Genomic DNA, 18,313 nt, shown 5'->3' on the forward strand with positions numbered 1-18,313 from the left:
ATAAATTTTAGTGTGTTAGCCAGTACAGCTGGATCACAGAGGTGTTAGATGGACAGGAGAGCCAGCAAACCAAGAAAGAGGCTGAGTGACCTGGGATGAGGAAAGGAGAAGAAAACAAGAAGGGAATAAAGCCTGGGTCCATCCTTTCAACAGTCATGAGCTGTTAGATCAGCTGCCCATCAAACTGCACCCTCAGGGTCCCCTTCCATATTACATTGGATATGATCTAATTGGAGGCAGACATGGGAAGGGACAGTGCCACTTTCCTCCAGGCCTTCAGCTGCACATTCCCAATAGGCAGGAGAGCAGAAGTGAGGGGACAGGAGAACCAGCATCCAGAACGAGGTAAAATACATCTTAAATTAACTGCTAAAACCAGGTGGTATCAGTTACTCTCTAGAGTTCTTATATTTCCTCATTAACTAGGAGGGCCCTAAACAAAAAACTTCACACTAGAACCCTATTTCAAAGTGCCTGAATCTCAGTGAGACAAAAATCAGACATATGTGTTCATCCTGTGCTATCCCTGTCTATAGTCTCCATTCTACAGCACTGCAACCTTACATTTTGAAGGAATGCATTAGTGCTAAATATTTCTTTCATGTTACAATAAAAATGGTAATGGAAAGACATCTAAAAAGTGTAAGAAATTCAAATTGATCTGCTGATATATACATTATTATACCAATTCCCAAGAGAATTGCAACTCTGTTGCAAAGTATTGACACTGTCCTCTTGCAATTCAAAATGCAGTCAAAACTGAAACATCACAAAGGAAAAATCACCATGTTTCTAAACCCTACTGATGAATCCCAATCAGGCTGGAGCTGAAGAATAAACACAGAGCCAAGAGCTCCTCCAACAGCTGTTGAGACAGTGTGTGCTCACAGGGCTTTCATCAGCACTAGCAGGGGTTAGTCTCTGGAAAGAACAAAGGAGCCTCAGAGCCTGGGCCATGGAGGGAGAAGCAGCGGAAACAAAAATGTCACTTGGATGACAGTCAGAGACTTCCCTAAGTCCCATTCTCTTCCCCTCCCTCACTTTGAGGAACACCTTAACTGTTTCAGGAGCCTCGTTCACTCATGTTACTGGCTTGAGCATGTTACCGACTTCAATGAAGCCATTAAAAAAAAAAAGTGCTGTTCAACACGAGCATGAATAGCAAGATGATTTTTTCATTAGCAGTTGAAAGACTATTTCCTATGATGAATTATTAAACAAAGCATACAAAAGCACCTCCATGAAGCACTGGCTTCCACAACAGATGCTGACTGATTTCAGTGAAATAACTCAGATCTGTGTTGATATTCAGTGATTAAAGAGACTAAAAAAAAAAGTAATCTCACACACTGAAATAAAGGTGTTCTATTCTCCTAACTCTGAATTGCACACTTCACTACTAAAATATTCATTTCAAATTGCATCTTATTGTGCCAAAAGGATTTAGTAAATATATTAAGCACCAACTTCAGGAAGAAAAATTATGTATATTTTTTGTGTTTGACTGGATGAAAACATTCAAGGAAACAAATGTCTAGACATGATGACAATAAACCCTCTATTACTGGAACGGCGGGAAAAGACGCTGCCCTCAGTAAGCACAACTTCCCAAAAAAGTCACGAACTGTTTGCCAGGCTGTCATGTGCTCAAATAATTATTTCAGATATTCATTCTTCATAAGAAGTCCTATGTATAGTTTCCCAAAGTGGAACACATCGATGGTTTATGGATTTGTGGTTTTGTCCATGAACAAAGCTTTGTTCTGTTGAGAGCTGAAAGGTGCCTTACACCCATCCCTGCCATGTCAGGCTGCAATGCCTCATCAGACCCACACTTGTGTCATGGTAAAATATTCTAATTCTTGTAAAAAGGGATTATAGGGACACAGGAAGTTAGCACAAAAATTCTTATTAGCAATAAAATAATGATGATGATGGTTACAATACAATCAGTAGGGCCATTACTGCTCTCTAATGATTTCCCTGTGGTTAAGACTCAATATCCAGATAAAAATTCAAGGGAGATCCTCCTGTTACTAAGGCGGGAACAGATTTCTGAATTAAAAATAAAATAGAGAAATTTAATTTGTCTCTTTTTTTCAAGGGAGCTTTAGTTTCACATCCCACTCCTGGAAGTTGCTCCATTGGGATCAGCTCCTGTGCCTGCACAGCTTCAGACTGGAACTAAAAACCAAAATTAAGTGAGTCAGATAATCAGAAAAGGAAACTGAGTATAATTGAAAGTAAAATTCATAATTTGGTTTTATGATGCAAGCAAAAGTGACAAATGGGTTATAACATTAATTTAATCTGACAGAGATAAGAAAATGGGTTGTTTCTTTAAACCAAGAGCTTCTTTCTCCATCTAGCAAAAATATATCAAAATATATCAGGCTCTGTCTTAATTCAAACACTGCCAAAGGGTTTTTTTAGATGCTTATGTCTTTTTCATCAACTGTTTAATTTTATGCACCAGGTTAATGTGGCCTAATACTCTATACTGAGTTATTAGTTGAAGAATTCTTCAGAGTTGTTCAACTAATGAGTCAGCTTTGTGCTTTCTGAGGAATGTGTTGTGCTTCTAGGAAGTCAGCTCAGAGCTCTGGGCTTCTGATGTGCATAGCCAGGCTGAAGGCTCAAGGAATGCAGAGTTTACATAATAAACATGAACTCTAGATCTGGGTACAGGAGACTTTCGCCATGTGAAAATCTCCCCTTTTGCACACACTTGCAGAATCAGTCATTTCATTGGCTTTGTTGCCCTCCCTTGCTTGCCTCTCCAGTTGTGTAATTTCCAGTTGTGTCATTCTCATGGTCATGAAGTAGCCCCCTCTTTTATCTCAAAAAAATGCATCCATTCAGGACCTCTTGTCTGTTTTCTACTTTTGTGTCTGAAATAAATACTCCAGCCATATTTTCAAGCTTTATTTCACAACAGTGAAAATATAAGCTGAAATTCTTGCACAACCACTTGATCTAAGGAGCTTTAATAAAAATGCTGAACACAAAACTTCTGGTAAAATTGTAAAAGTTGGCAATATGGAGATTGAGAAGTAGAACATGTTTGCTTTGCATTTTGATTATCAACCTGCCTTTCATTCATACTTTGCAGACATAGCTGATTCTGATCTGGCCTAATTAGAGTTCCAGATCTCAGTAGTGATGGGAAAAAACTTGGTACAGGGATTAGCTCTTAGAACAGGCTCAGAGCCCCTCTCTGCTTTTATGCCACCTCTAGCTGGCTCATATCAGCCAGCACATTTCAGAAGGGAAACGGTAATTAGGCAAGCTAAAGATAGCCATGGAGTAGCACCTTATCAGTGCTACAAATATTTTCAACAGCTAAAATAACCCCAAGCAAACAAACCACAACCTCCCCTAAGATTACATGAAGTTTTACCTCCTTTGCAGATGAAATGCACAAACAGGCCAGGCCTTGTCTGAGGACATCCCAAGCTTTTGCCAGCAGTTTACAGACAGAGACTCCATCTATTCAACAAGCAATTTCAGATTGAACAGTCTCAGAAAACAGGGATGCTACTTGAAGTTCTGGAAAAAACTAATGCTTCCTGGGGGATCATGAGCAGGGCAACTCATCATTGGGCCGCCTGGTTTGTGAACACCAAGTGACTGAAGCTCAACTCCAGCCCTCCCTGACAGGCTGCTGTCTGAGGCACCTGGAGTCACTCCGAGGTGAAGCTTCCTAAAGGATCGCCCCTTCTTCTCTCTGGGAACCAGTAACAGGAGGGAATGGCCTGGAGCTGTGCCAGAGGTTGGGTATTAGGAAAAGGTTCTTCACCCAGAAGACGGAGAGACAGTGGAACAGGCTCTCCTGGGAAGCGGTCACAGCACCAAGAAGCGTTTGGACAACGCTCTCAAGCACGTGGTGTGATTCTTGATGCTGACCTGCTCCGGGCCAGGAGCTGGACTCTTTTCACGTTTGTGTGTCCCTTCCATCACAGACTATTTTGTGATTCTGTGATTCTTCCAGCCGGCCTGAGGAGGAGCCTGCGCGCCCGCTCCACGGGGAAAACGAGAGCCCTCGAGTCCGGCGGGCCCCGGCAGGGAGGCGGCCTGCCGCGGAGGCTCGGAGGCGCTGTACGGCCGTGAGGAAGCGGAAGGGCCGGCGGCGCCGGGCGCGGGCCGGGAGCCGCCGGAACCCCCGGGGGCCGTGCCCCCCCTCAGGGGGCGGGCTGAGGGCGGCCGAGCCGGAGCGGCGGCGGGCAGGGCCGGGGCTATGCTGCTGCGCCTGGCGCCCGAGTTCCAGCTGCGGAGGGACGTGCTGCCCTGGCTGGCGGAGCGGGGCTGCGCCGCGGCTCTAGGTAACGCTCCGGGAGGCCGAGGAGAGCCCCATCCCTCCGGCAGGCCGTCCCTCCCTCTCTCCGGCCGCCTCCGTGCCCTCCCTCCCGCGGAGGCCGGGCTGCGGCGAGGTCCCGGGTGCGGGTGCCCGAGAGACCCCCGGGCAGGGGCGCAGCGGGAGCTCCGGCCGCGGGGGCCCGGGGATGGCGGCGGGGGAGCGGCCCCCGGGCCCCTCTCGGCCGGGGCTCGAGGGGAGCGACCCTCGGGAGCCGGGGGACTCGAGGCGGCCAAGTTTGCTGTCCTCAAGGAATTTCTAACAAGCCGAAAACACTTCTACACTTCTGCTACACTCCACAGCTTGTTTCTTCTTCCTGCTTCTTCGCACGTTTGGGGCTTTCTCTTTTTCTTCTCCTCTCCTCTCTCACCCCCCCCCGCCCCCCCAAAAAAAAAAAAAAAAAAAAAAAAAAAAAAAAAGATAACACTATGAAAATGAAAAAGGCAACACTAACAAAAATCTTTATTTCCATCTAACCTAGTATTACCCGCTCCACCAAAAAAAAAAAAAAAGAAATAAAAAGTGTTAGCATTACTCTCTCTCCCACGCTACTCCCCTTTCTGGGAGGAAAACCCCACAGCCTGAGCGCTTCGGTGTGCCTGGCAAACGCGTGCTGGTTTAAAATTAGATGCAGCGTCAGCTGTCACAGCACCGCGCGATCGCCGAGCAGCGAGCGCCCGCGGTAGTGGTTGGAAAAAAGTGACCTCCCGTATTCTTGGCACTGTGGCTTTTCGCTTGTTATTCATCTGCACAGCAGCTGGCTCAGTTCTGCTTTTCAGAAACTGATGAAAACCTTGTTGTAATGAAATTGTAATGCAGTAAAAGTTGTTGCTTCAGTAGAAATACCATCAATATGCAAGTGTGATGAACTTGAAACGCCTTCAGTTGCTTTTACTTACAATACTTAACTTGCTTGCTGCGTTGAGAGGCTGTTATCAAATAAGCTCAGAAGATTTTGTTTGGTGACAAACCAGAAAGTATCAGCTTGGAGAAGAAGATAATTGTTTAGCAAGCCATCATTAAAAAAAATCTGAAAAAGTACTTCACATTTTCTATGTTTTCAGAACAATTATTGAAAGGTATCCTGAAGGGATCTGAGGTAAAACTCTGACATTCTCCATGTATAATTGATTAATTATGGATTTTTCAGTTCATCAGTGAACTTGTTAATGGCAAAAGGGTCTCAAAATGGCACAGACTTGTGTTCGGGAAGGAGAAAATTGTATTAAATCTTTTGAAATGTAATGGATTCTTCATTCAGTAATGTCCCTGGTAATACAGAAACATAAGAATCTAGTTTGGAGGGTGCATCTGATCAAATACCAGCACTGCTGTATTGCTTTTTAACATATCTGTGTGTAGTTACTTCTTCCTCCTCATGCAATTCTGTCATATTAAGAATGTGAAGGTGGGAGGTAGGGATTTGAAAAGATTAATTTAAACATCAAAGAAATATCTAATCACAGAAAGCAAGTAATTTTTAGGAGTCATGGTACTTTGTGTCAGTATTTTCAGATGTTACTCATTCATATTTATTATTTTCTTTCCTAAGGACTTGAAAGCACTTGATAGCCTGTGAGAACTGCTAATTGCGTGAGAGCTGGGAGTAGCTGTGATGATAGGAAGGGAGCAGCAGGCAAAGTGAACCAGCCTTGTTCTCTTTATTCCATTTAAATTGGTATGAGCTGCATAGAATGGTCTTCAGGAAATCAAACTCCGCATTCTCCTGATTGTGTTGGTAAAAGCTCTCTGCTGGGCAGGCAGGCTGGGCTGGGTCTTTTGCAGCCCTTCATCTGCTGGTCTCAGCTGTGGGCATAAGGAAGAAGTTCTAATTCTGTGTGCAGGATTTTACTGCAGGAGTTTCCAAGGGCAGAGACCATTGCCACTTCTTTGCCTCCACATTCCCACTGACTGTTCTCTAGAGAAGAGAAACTCTTTTCTGACACAGAACTTTTTCAGCACCTTTAAGTGTCAAGTGATAGGTAAATCCAATGAGATGGAGATTCTCTGCTAAAATTCTGTACTGAGGAAGTATTGCATGAGAAAATGTGGAGACCGTAGTACTCATCTTGAAAGTTTGAGGTGGTTGTTAAGTTCCAGGAACCTTCAGATAAATTAAAAAAAAAAAGAGAGTATATTGTTACCTTAAACTCTCCCAGCTGTCACCATCTAGCCCTAATGTAGTGGTTTTATAGTGTATTTTGAGTGACCTGAAACCAATAGAAAGTGATGTGTTGCTCAGTGTACAGGAAGGGTTTTCATTGCCCTCCCACAACAAAATGGAAAATTTACTTTCTTCTGATAATACTTGAAAACAGTTTTTTTAAAAATTATCACTGCAGGCTGTACAAGCCAGTTTATAGTATCAGGCTCGTTAAACTAAGTTTCACTAAGTGTCTTTCTTCTATCAACACTTTGTGATAACTGCCAAGTAAATGGTGTCAGACTTCACTAAATGCTTGCAGAGGGTTGAGGAGAGTTCTTTATGTTGATGCTTACTGAACAGCCCACATTTATTAGAAAATTGAGACCAATCATACAGCTTCAACCTTGCTAAGGGCAAAATTTCCACTTCTAGTAAAAATATTATTGCAGATAAACACATTTTTGATGGCTGCAGTGATGAGAAAACATAAAAGCAGCATCCGGAAAGCATGCATTTTTCTCACCTTGAGTACTATATTTTATCCTTTTTTTCTGGTGGTTTTCTTTTTAATTTGTACTGCTTTGTCTAGATATGCTCTTCTCTTTATGTGTCCATCTTAGCTTCCTGCTTGTTTGTTTCTATTTTAACAGTACTTTCATTTGCATCCCATATAATTTTGTGCCCTGCATTGTTTAGTCCTCCGTACTTGTAGGTAGGTTGTATATCTCCCTGTATGATATTTAATCTTGTGGTTCTTTGGATTTTGGTGGGGTTTTTTCTTTATTTATTTCTTTTTGAAGGAGGAGGATGAGCTAAGAATGACACAGGAGTGCTGGTGTTGGTGTTATAGAACTAATGTCTAAAGATGTAGTTTATTTTCAGGCTTTCCTTTGAGATGCTGAAGGGGCAGGTGTGAAAAAAATTATATTTTCCTCAGGCTAGTTCTCTCTTCCTGTAGTGCCCAGAGGACTGGAGTATGGCTTAACTGTCTGAACCCCATGTTGTGTATAGAGAATAAATGCAAGGGGCTAATTTTGGTTTGGTTTGGTTTTTTTATTCTTTGAAAAAGCACATTCCATTTTCATAACAAAAGGTAGTGGTAATTAGAAACATAATTATAATGAAGAGGTAGGTGTTTACAAATATAATTTTTTTCTTGCATGTTTTGAAGTCCCTTAACTATCTGTGTTGAAGTTTATCAGATTTAAATCATGGTGTAAGAAGTACTCCCTCTTTTTCCAGAAAGGAGTAATTTTGGCATATGCAAATAAGTATTTACAAGTAAAAATGTATTTAGCATATTTGCTTAAAGTGTGCATAAAAACCAGCTAAAATGAAAATCCTGTGTCTGTTTATACTTCTTATTTCAGACACTTCTGAGAATTCATCAGCACTCTATGTTGTAAATGTTGAAAGAAATGGAAAAGTTATTTATACCTGGAAGGTAAGTCCACCTTGGAATTTAATAAAAATGTAGTTGAGAATAATAGTATATGTGAATCTAATTAAGTTTCTTGTAGTTTAATTTTTTTTTTAAGTGTTAGAACATGAAAACACAGCTGATTACAGCCTGGGGGGGGTTGGACAGTGGGAAAATACCCATCTCCACTTCGGTCAAAGGTTAAGAGTGATGAAATGGAGAGTAAAGTACTCACCTGATTAAGTCTACAGGGTTTTTGCCCATGATTTTTTGCTGGCCCAGAATCTCCCCATGAATGAAATGCAATTTCTTTAAAACACTTCATAAACACAATTTCACCCTCAGTTTCTTAGTGAAGCCTAGCTATTAAATTCATGTTCAGTGCTTTAGTTGAATGTTTTCTCCTGCTAAAATGTCTTAAGATACCATTTGTCTAGCACTGTTCTGCATATACCTTTCTTTAAGATTCACCTATAACACTTTGTTGCAAGTAGTCTGAAGTAACCCCTGTTTATTTGATGTCTTGAAGCATCTAGAGCTGGCTTCTTAACATAGAATTCTGCTCTCCATGGTACATGTTTTATTTTTACTTCCAAGTGGGTTTTCTAGTGGTTTTAGAAAGTGAGACTTTGTCTTCTTCTCATTGTTCCTTTGATGAGACAAGCTGTGCAGCTCAGAGAAGTCCATAGATCCAGCTGGATCCTGGAGGATCTTGGTTCTTGAGGAGTACAGATATGAAATGAACTCCAGTAGAGTAGGGGTGCTTTTCATTCCTCTCTGGCTCAACAATGCTAAAACTCTCCAGCTACCCTAGGGTTAAGGGAAGAGGTGAGGCCTTCATCAAGGCTTTAACTTTCACTGTGGGTGGATGTTTCCTTTAGTACAAGCATAGGGAGGGGAGTTTGCACAAGACAACAATAACCATAAAAACAATTCTAAAGAGTTTGTCAAATTTTGGGTTTTTTTCATTGCTTAAGACTCTAGAAGCCTTAATACAAATAACCATGGAGCTCAGCAGGAGATCTGGTACTCTGTGTGTGTGGTGTTGCTGCTTTCTAGCACCTGTGGAATCTCACACTAAGCTTTTTTGGGTCTCTGACAGTCTAACTGCCTTGTGTGCTCTTCAGGCTCTTGCAGCTGGCACAAGGGATGAGTTGTAGCTCAAGGTTCACATGTCTGAATGGAGGTGTCTGCCTGCATGCTGGGTGTTTGGCTCCCACTGTAGTCTGTAGGGATCTGGTCAAAGCAGTTGGTGGAGCTTAGGGAACTGGCCACTTGTAGCCTGTGCTTTGGGGGCAGGTGTGTGGTGTGGAGGATGTAAACTAGACTGAGGTGGCCTGGCTTGTTTGCTAATGGATACAAATAGAAAACAAGCTTTGTCTTTTAAATGAGTGACAGTCAGGTGTATTCTGTGTGAAACCAGGGGAAGGTGGACACTGAGTTTTATTTTCAAGCTTATTGTAGAGTATTATGTTGTACTGTGGTTTTGATGGTGTCCATATTCTGTGAAATTAATAGTTAATGTAAAGGAAGGTATTTTTAACAGAAGTGAATTCTATTTGCAAGGTAATGCAAGAGTCTTCAGAGTGCACATGAAAAGAAGTCATCTATACATTTCATGCATAGTCAAGGACATTGATGTAGTTCTGTTACCAGTCTTGTGAAGTGTATTTTTCAGTATCTAAGTAAGATGGTGTTAACATTTCAAACACACTTGAAAAAAAAAGTTGTTTGTGAAAGCACTTGCTTAATCCTAAATTAGGAGATCTAGAGCCTGTGTCTTAATATAAAGACATTTTGTTTTCCTTTTTTAAATCAGAAGTCAAAGACTTTTGTCATTGCCACAACAATAATGACACACTCAGAAACAGACCCCTTAGGAAGCAAATACTCAGGCTTTTGTTTCAACTTCACAAAGCAAGATGCCATAAATTTGTAAATAACCACAGATCTCTCCCCTCTTCCCCTAAGCAATTGTTAAAAACAATGAAGCTCACTGTGGAAGTAGAAGCCTGTGTGGCTGGATTTAATTTCAGTAGTTTACAATTTAGTGCCTCTACCCAGAGTACATTAATACACATCAGTTTGATTTGCTATCCAGTATATGCTGAAAAGCAGAATTTTTAAAAAATATATTTGGAAAATTTAATGTATGGTAAAAATTAAGAAGTGGTAAAGTTCTGATTTGTAGTCCCAAACATTTGTAAGTGCCCCAAATAAAATAATCATACATTATTTATCAATAAGCTAGAAAGGATATATGTTATCTTACTCTTCAAAGGCAGAAGGCTAATGGTGAGCTTTTAAAACACTTAGCCTTCAAACAATCACTTCCTAAGGCAGTGAAATCCTTTTTCCAGGCTGCAGCCAGATCACTGGGAGCTGATTTTTGGTGATGTTCGATGGTTCTGTGGTCCCTTTTGACCCACCAAGTTGGTGAGGTTTGGAATTCCAGCCTTAAATCTCCAAGGGCCAGAGCATCCCTGCTGATTGTACAGACGTCTCTCTTCCTGGCCCTATTGCCTGTAACTAAAACCAGTTTAGAAGCAAAGTGAGAGAGAGGCATTAGGTTTATGCAATGGCTTGTGGGCTGTGCATTGGCCACATTTCAGCTTTATCCCATGTGTTAGCTCTAAAAGGAAAAAATAAATATTTGTTCTCTTGGAATTAGAATTTGCTTTCTTGGAATTAGATAATTAACTGCCTGTTTATATATAGGACAGGGAAGTGTGTGAGGATGTGTGTCAAGGGGCAGGGAGAACAGGGAAGTAGGAAAAAAAGTGTTTAACTTTGTGTATATTTATATTGGTAGTGCTAATTTGTTTCCATCCATAGGGAAATCAGAGAAACACTCACATTGGATTGTATGATCTTCAAACAAAACAAAACGAGGTGAGAGCAATACCAGGTTTCTCTCTGGTGATGACATTGCTGTAATGTTTCAGATTTTGATGCTTTGCAACACAGTATGTTGTGTCCTTAAGGAGTGTATCCTTGTTGGAAACAGAAAAGATACTGGGATGATTCTCAGTAGTGTTAGAATGTACCACATTGCAGAATGTCTGAAAGGCTTGAGAGTAGTAAAGCATCATGTCTGCAATCTTCATTTCTAAACAACCTTTCAAACAACAAGTCCTTTCCACTCCTGTTCATATTGCACACGTGTGCCAAGAAGTAAATATTTGGAGGTTTTTTATATGTGCATTCTTGGCCTGTTTGGTGATACTGTTTTAAGAGATTATTTTATTCTAAAACTGAACACATTTCAATTCAGTAACTAAAATCATGATAAGTTTTTGAAGGTGTCCCCATAATCGTATAAGTGAAATTTTATATTTATAGAGAGGTCTGCTGTGCTGCTCCAGTGGCAACATAGAGCTCAAAAGAACCACTAAAAAAAAAAAAAGAGAAAAAGGAGAACTGTTACAATTCAAACCTGAAATGTGGTTCTTCTGGGCATGAAAAGATATGGCTTAAAGATAAAAACTGTGGGACAGCAGCATTTTCCTAAGTAATTAGATGGTTTCCTCTGTGGAGTTTGAAAAAGCAGAGTTATTAACATTACTGTGTTTCTCTGTAGCACCTCTATATGTTTGAGAAGAATCTGCACATAATCAGCTGTTCTATCAACAATGAAAGGACCTTATTGGGTAAATATGTGCTTTATCATTAGATTTTTTTTTTTTTTGGTAAAGATTTAGTTTAGCAGGGTGTACATTTGGGTTTAGAATTACTTAAATGTATTTTGACCTATGTATTGCCCATAGCAGTTTATAAATTTCTGTGGATCCATCATCAAATGTAGGTAACAACATAAAGACACAGCTGTGACAATATTGCTGTTTTATTAAAACATCTAAGACACACTGCCCCTTTGTTCACTCTCTCCTCCTGCATTTGTGCATACCTGCTACATCTGGAAGAGCTTCTCGTGTTCCTTTAACATACATGTTTTTGGTAAAAGAATTGTGATGCTCATTCTTCAAGGATGTTTGGTAAGATTACTGTCAAATATGCACACTGACTGTGGTTGTGTTGGTGTTTTCTCCTCCCACAGCAGTCAGCTTCTGTCAATATACAGAGGAAGAAAGAGCAAGTCAGCTCTTACAGTCAGGTACTGCACGTGGATTTTTTAATACTGTTTGAAATATTGTACCTTTTTGCTTTCTTTCTCAGGTGTTTCTGTTTAGAAAATAAACTTGCTTACATAAAAGAATATTATCTAAAACATTTTCCTTTTGCAGTGTCCAAGTATTTAACCTTGCTAATTGAAATTCATCCCATTAATAATGTGAGAGTCCTAAAGGCTGTGGACAGCTGTGTTCGAGTACAGGTAAAGTACCCAACTAATCTGAAGATAAGCCTCTTTAATCTGCTGTGCTAGAGAGAAAACATGATTTAGTGCAGAAGAGACATCATGTTGACTTGCAACTGTTACAGAGATAATGTCCCCTGTTTCTTCAGAGAAATAAAAAAATGTCATAAAATGAAACTTGATAAAATGTTTGGTATAGACTATTTCTCCAACATGAGGGCTGTTTTTTTATTTCTCTTCAGTCTTCCAAATTTTGCAGTTATAGTGACTGGTGACTATTAGTATGTAATAATAGCTATTATTATTAATTAAATATCATTAATGTGTCTGATTAAATTAAAAATACATAAATATCCAGCTTAAAAAAAAACCCAAAACATTTTAGATAAATGTTCTGAACGTCTTTGCTTTTTTACTTACTTTTGTGAAATTTTCTGTACAGTTTCTTTATCCAGTTGAAGGCAGAAATGCTTCTAGAGAAAGTCGTCTCTTGCTAGTTTCAGAAGATAAATGTGAGTTAATATTTTCAAAGTACATTGTAAGTCTTTTATCTCAAGATGATTATAGATTGTATTTTTGGTAGACTTTTATTGGGGAAAAAAAACAGGAAAAAGAAGGGTGTGAGTTATTCTAGGTATTCCAAAGGTCTTTCAAAAACTGTATAATTTTTTACCAGATTTTTTTTTCAATATTAACAGAATGGCCATCTTTTCCACAATTAGTTGCTTAGCTCTTGCATTCATCAGTTATCTTTATTTCTAAAAAAGCTAAAATAGACTCCTTATAACTGCCTATATAAATCCAGAGCAAATTAATTGACTGAAAGATTTCATTTAACATGGGAAGTGGGACAAGAATAGAGCAATAGTTCCTTGGATTCAGCTAACATTGCATGTTCAGCCTAATCTAATGGCAGGGAATGGATAAAGATGGACACTTGGAAAAGACTGGGTTTTTCCTTCTTATTTCCATCCCCTTGGAGAGGCCCATCTTCCCTGAGCTAGACACCAACCTTGGGAAGGTGGCCTTAGGTGGACAGAGCTAAATCAGAAACACAACATCTGCTGGGTGAATGTTGCATTTCTCATGCAGGCCAGCTGTGGACAACTTCCAGGAGTTTTGTGTGGGACAGGATTGTGAGGGGTGTTCATGGCAGGAAGTGAAACAGGTCAGGGATGGTCTTGGACATGGACATGCAGCTCTGCAGACTCTTTCTCTTCACGGGTGCTCTGTTTAAAAGCATTAAAAAATGTTTGTAATAATTTTTTAAAAATTTTATTTTAAAGATATTGAACAATATGACATTCATGTTGTTGCAGAAGAACACAAAGTGGTAAGATTCAAAAATCTTTGGGTTTGAGGGTTTTTGTTTTACTTTAATTAATTTAGCTGAAAGTTTTGAATTTTTTTTAGTTATATACTTGGGCAACACAAAGTTTATTAAAGAAAGCATGATTACTATGGCAACTTATGCAGGTGACCGCAAAGCTGATTGAAAAACTTTACACCTTGTAATCTATGAGGAAATTTTTTTATTTTACTGGGCTTGTTATGTTTTGCTGAGTGCTTCAGTGTGTTAGAAGTTGGGAGTAGTTATTATATTTATTAATTTTAAAACTATTTTAAATATTTGCAACCATTTAAAATATCTTCAGAGTTGCCTTCCTAACCTTGTCTATTATGAGTCTGTGTGAACCCAGTAGAGGATTCACTTAAAAAGAAAAATGAGCAGAAGATGTAAAACTTAGATAGAGTCTGAGTACAGTGAATGTTCCAATATCTGTTTCCCCTCTTTCTTTTTCTGTTTATAACATTAATTTGTTGTCAAAAAATTGTGGATATTCTCCTTGAAAGACTTGTTGTTAATGAGCACTTGTCTAATATTGTAATGGTTGTGTCATGAAAGCCAGTGTTTTGTGTTATGGAGGTGAATACAAGCTTTGAAGGAAAAGTTAAGCACCTGATTTTTATCCTTTCAGTCTTTCATGGTTTTCTCAGTTTGTCATGACCCTTCAAACAGATGCATTTTATATTCTAGACTACAGTAGTGGAGTAAAGACTTAAGTATAATCACAAAACAGATTAATCTGATGTCCTTCTGACAAACAGATTTGTTTTGGTTGACATGAAATCTCCCTGTATCATGCAAGTGTGCATGTATACAATCCCAAGAGTTTTCCACAGTTCTAGCCTTTTCTCTACTCCAGCCCTCTCTCTCACATGGCTGAGGCTTTGGATAGAAACCTCTTTTGGAGCTGTCACTTCTCCCTTCTGAAGTTAATGTAGCTGGTTCTGAACTGACTGTGGTATTTCCATCCTCTCTGAGGAAGGGTGCCTCTGCTATTCTTTGTTCACTTTGAGCAGTTTGAGTGGTGAATTTCTTGCAAGCAAGGAAGACTGAAGAAAAGTTTTGTTAGTAGGTGTACTCTGAAAACTGTGCTTCTGATCTCTTTAAACTGAGCACCTTGCACACAACAAAGGTGGACTTCATGCTGCTGACAGGAGCCTGTTCCTTTCAAGCTATTTGTGTGTGTTCTCTCACTGCTTTTCTCTTTAAAGTACAGACTGTGCATAATTGTTGCAAAACCCTATTTGATGACTTCTCATATTTTTATTCTTTCCCTGTAGGTGATTCAAAAGTCAGGTCAGCTTCCAAGAGCCAAAGTTGTAGATGACCTCGTTTGGGCACAGTGGGATATGATGGAGCAGAGACTCTTCTACATTGTTCCAAAGGTGAGCTGAAAGTCATTCTTGCAGATTTTGCTCCTGCCTTCACTAAAAAGTGAAGTTTTAAGGGTGTGGAGTAGCAAGTGGGGGTTTGTTTTCCTTAGGATGGTCTTTCTTGTTCTTGCCTCAAATAACTTCAAGCAAAAGCCAAACTTGCCGTAGCTGCTGTTGTGGTTAGTACATGGCAAGAAGACTGGTGGTCTTAGTGCTTTCTACAAAAAAGGTGGGCTTGGTAATTTATTTTTTTTCTTGCTTTAGAAAGGTCTTCAATTCAAAAGTATCTATATCTATCCAAAACTGCTGTGAGTATAATGCCTCTCTTCTAGAGAATTCACATCTAGAAAGTATATTGTGTGCAGACTTACTGGGTGACCAAATGAGGACAGGTTGTTGGCAAGAAGCTCTGAAACTCTCAGGGTTTGGATTTTTTATTTTGTCTGAGGGATATTTGCGCTTGATGCATTCTCTATGAATAAAAACAAGATTTTTCTTTATTCTTCTTAGCCACGAAGAGAACGAATGTTAGGAAATAACAGGAAGTGAACTGTGATGGAGAAATGTATTTATGTTTTTGTTTCTGAGATACTTTTTTGAACTGACCAAAGTAAGATGCAATTCTTTTTACCATATAGGTAGATATGAAAAACATTTTTTTAACCTTCTAAAATGTGTGAGACATGTATTGTTGTGCTTAAGTGAGAGCCCACGCAATTATATATGATTGGCAGATAATGATCTGGGACAGGAAGGAAGCATGTCATAGTGCTATTGTAAGGGGTTATATGTGGTTTTTAAATTCTTTTGTCCCCTAACTTCTGCATATCTGTTAGCAAAGCAGGTTGAGTGTGAAGAATGGTGCTGAGTATCCAGTCACTTCTCAGTCTGTATAATATCCTTTCTTACTTACAAAACACATCCTTTTTAATTCCAGGAATCAAAGAGTACTTTAAGGTGTGTCCAGTTTTATCCTGAGGAAAATTTTAACTCAATAGTAAGTTATGAGTATTTTATTATAAATGGTTTTCAGTGGAATGTAATTATACTGGTGTAGAGATCTGTTTGTCTTTTTCATTGTTGAAACTTTTTCAGAGGAAAACTGGAGTTTCTTGGGGTTTTTTGCATTAGTTTCTTGTCAAGAATATATTCAGTCAGATTCAGATTTTTCCCACAGTAAGGTACTTTAGTGGAATTGCACTTTTCTTCACCTAGAAGGCAGTAAGTGACATTCATGACACAATACTGAACTTATACTCACTTATTGAAAAAGCAGGCTTATCAAGTGCACTAGAGAAAGAAACCATGTGATTTTGTGTCAGTTTGAGTGAGACAGGAACATTTGTTGCAGCCAAAATACGAAAAGCAACATAAAAATTACAACGTGATTGTTACTATACCTTTGTCCCAGTGGCTTTTATTTTCTCCTTTTAAAAAAGAATCTGTTTTATGGGGGTTGTTGACATGACTGTAAGGAGGATAAATAAACTTGTTAAAATGTTGAATCTGGTGAAATGTGACTATAACACATTTTACTGGTCTGAAATGCTAAACATAGTATATTGACCTCTGTAAAGAACAGGTTTGTTTTCCTTTTTGTTTAACAGCTGGAATCACACCTGGATATTGCTGTAAATGACACACAATTAAAGTAAGTTGGTTTTTTAAATGTTTTGGTTTGCTTTCCTTTCAATATACGTGGTAACATTTTACAAACCTAAGTAAAATTTGTCCAAACCACAGTATCTTTGTTTGCAGTTGCCTACATGGCACTGGAACATGAGAATAACATGAAAACTGGGTCCAGACCTCCAGTTCTTATTCTCATCAGGGCCAGCTGTAAAAAGTAATTTAATCCTTGACTGCTTCTTAGTGCCATTTAAAAAAATTATTTGTCTGAAGAGCTAGCTGTGGGTTAAACTTTCTGATTATGCTGAACCTATTTAAATTAATTTGCTTTAACCTTGGTCACCCATTTAATGGTGATGTCAAAATATCTGTCAAGGGAAGCTCTGCATTTTTAATTGCTGTTTTATTGGGCAGTTAAGCAAACCAGTAGCACCTTTTTATGGCCTGTGAAGACACTGCCTGTACTCTGTTTTCCTCCAGCATGCTCCTTCCAGCAGGCTGCACTTCCAAAGACAAAGATTTGTCTGATTCTCATGACTGCATCTGAGCTTGTCTCCTGAGGGCTCCCTTTTAACTGAGGGAAAAAACTATTCAGGATGGTTTTACTCTGTCATAATCCTCATCTATCTTTACATTCCAAAAGGGCCCATTTATTTTTGTGAATAAAAAGGGAGGCCAGAGCTGTTAGGCCAGGTATCAATAGCTGAAGGTGGTTTAGTTGCACCCTGCCCCAGCTGCGGTCACGGAATGTCTCAGTGCTGTGCACAAGGCTCAGTGTGGTGCTCCTGCACATACAGGTTGTGTCCTCTTACAGTTGGTGCTGAAAGAACACACCTCTTGTAAGAGCTTCAGTGCTGTATTTTACTTTATTTTATTGGTTTTCAAAATTACTGCAGAAGACCAAAGGGAAAATCCCTACAGGATCAAAATACTTCCTGAAAGAAAATACAACCAGACAAAAAAGCCACCCAGCAACAAAAAAAATGAAGCAGACTGACTATAATCTTGTGCTGCATGTTTTGCAGGGTGAAAGTAGGCCTTGTAGATTTAAAAATATGTAAAACCATTAAAACACAGGCAGCATGAGACTGAAAATGTCACGGTATAACAAGTTCCATGTGAGTGTGATTTTGAGCTTTTCTTTTCAAGTATTTCCACTGAAGGTAGTGTCCTGATTGCAGATTAAAATGTAGCTTTACAGACATGGGTTGTACAATTAGTCTGCAAAACCTGTGAGTTATTAGGTGTCACAAGTATTTGGATTTCCAGTATGTCATGACAACTTGCTTTCACTTCAAAGTATAGGAATGGTTGGAGAGTGAATATGAAGTTGTCAGGTATGTTCAAAATTGGTGGATAACAGTGTGCAGTCTCGGAATTCTTGTTTCTAAGAGCATTGAGCAAATTGGTTAAAGCCCAATTTAACTTGTATTGCAGAATATTTGATTATAATTTAATTATTGTATTTTGGTTACATAGTGACTGTTATGGTGATCTTTTTGTTGTGATAAATCTCTGTGGATGAAGTGCTTTACTTAGTGATCTTTATTTGCTCATAGACTTGTGAATTTTGGATATGATTACTGTCAAGATCAAGATGTTGCATCTAAATCTTTGAACCTTCAGGTTTTCACAAGTAAAGCAGGTAATGAGTAAATCAAGTATGGTCAAAATTACCTCCACTAGTAATTATCATGCAGTGTAATCCTAATTGATTACTGAGTTTAT

The 18,313-nt window shown here is 39.2% G+C and overlaps 1 protein-coding gene across 4 annotated transcripts in view; it reads left to right on the forward strand.

Annotated features, from left to right (window-relative positions):
- The first annotated feature begins 2,981 nt into the window (after positions 1 to 2,981).
- The window catches only part of LOC120509248 (gamma-secretase activating protein), a 46,075-nt gene continuing 30,743 nt past the window's right edge, over positions 2,982 to 18,313 (forward strand). Inside the window, exons 1-12 of one of the 4 annotated variants that reach the window (XM_039723662.1) lie at positions 2,982 to 4,322; positions 7,871 to 7,944; positions 10,756 to 10,812; positions 11,501 to 11,570; positions 11,978 to 12,034; positions 12,165 to 12,253; positions 12,678 to 12,747; positions 13,522 to 13,568; positions 14,864 to 14,968; positions 15,894 to 15,953; positions 16,564 to 16,607; positions 18,145 to 18,230. In XM_039723662.1, coding sequence (XP_039579596.1) covers positions 4,238 to 4,322; positions 7,871 to 7,944; positions 10,756 to 10,812; positions 11,501 to 11,570; positions 11,978 to 12,034; positions 12,165 to 12,253; positions 12,678 to 12,747; positions 13,522 to 13,568; positions 14,864 to 14,968; positions 15,894 to 15,953; positions 16,564 to 16,607; positions 18,145 to 18,230 — 844 coding nt within the window. In that variant the 5' untranslated portion in view covers positions 2,982 to 4,237. The remainder of the gene's footprint in view (positions 4,323 to 7,870; positions 7,945 to 10,755; positions 10,813 to 11,500; positions 11,571 to 11,977; positions 12,035 to 12,164; positions 12,254 to 12,677; positions 12,748 to 13,521; positions 13,569 to 14,863; positions 14,969 to 15,893; positions 15,954 to 16,563; positions 16,608 to 18,144; positions 18,231 to 18,313) is intronic. The other 3 variants (XM_039723660.1, XM_039723661.1, XM_039723659.1) reach the window with 3 other exon arrangements.

Source organism: Passer montanus, unplaced genomic scaffold (assembly GCF_014805655.1).
Source record: "Passer montanus isolate IOZ18808 unplaced genomic scaffold, ASM1480565v1 scaffold50, whole genome shotgun sequence".
Lineage (NCBI taxonomy): Eukaryota > Metazoa > Chordata > Aves > Passeriformes > Passeridae > Passer > Passer montanus.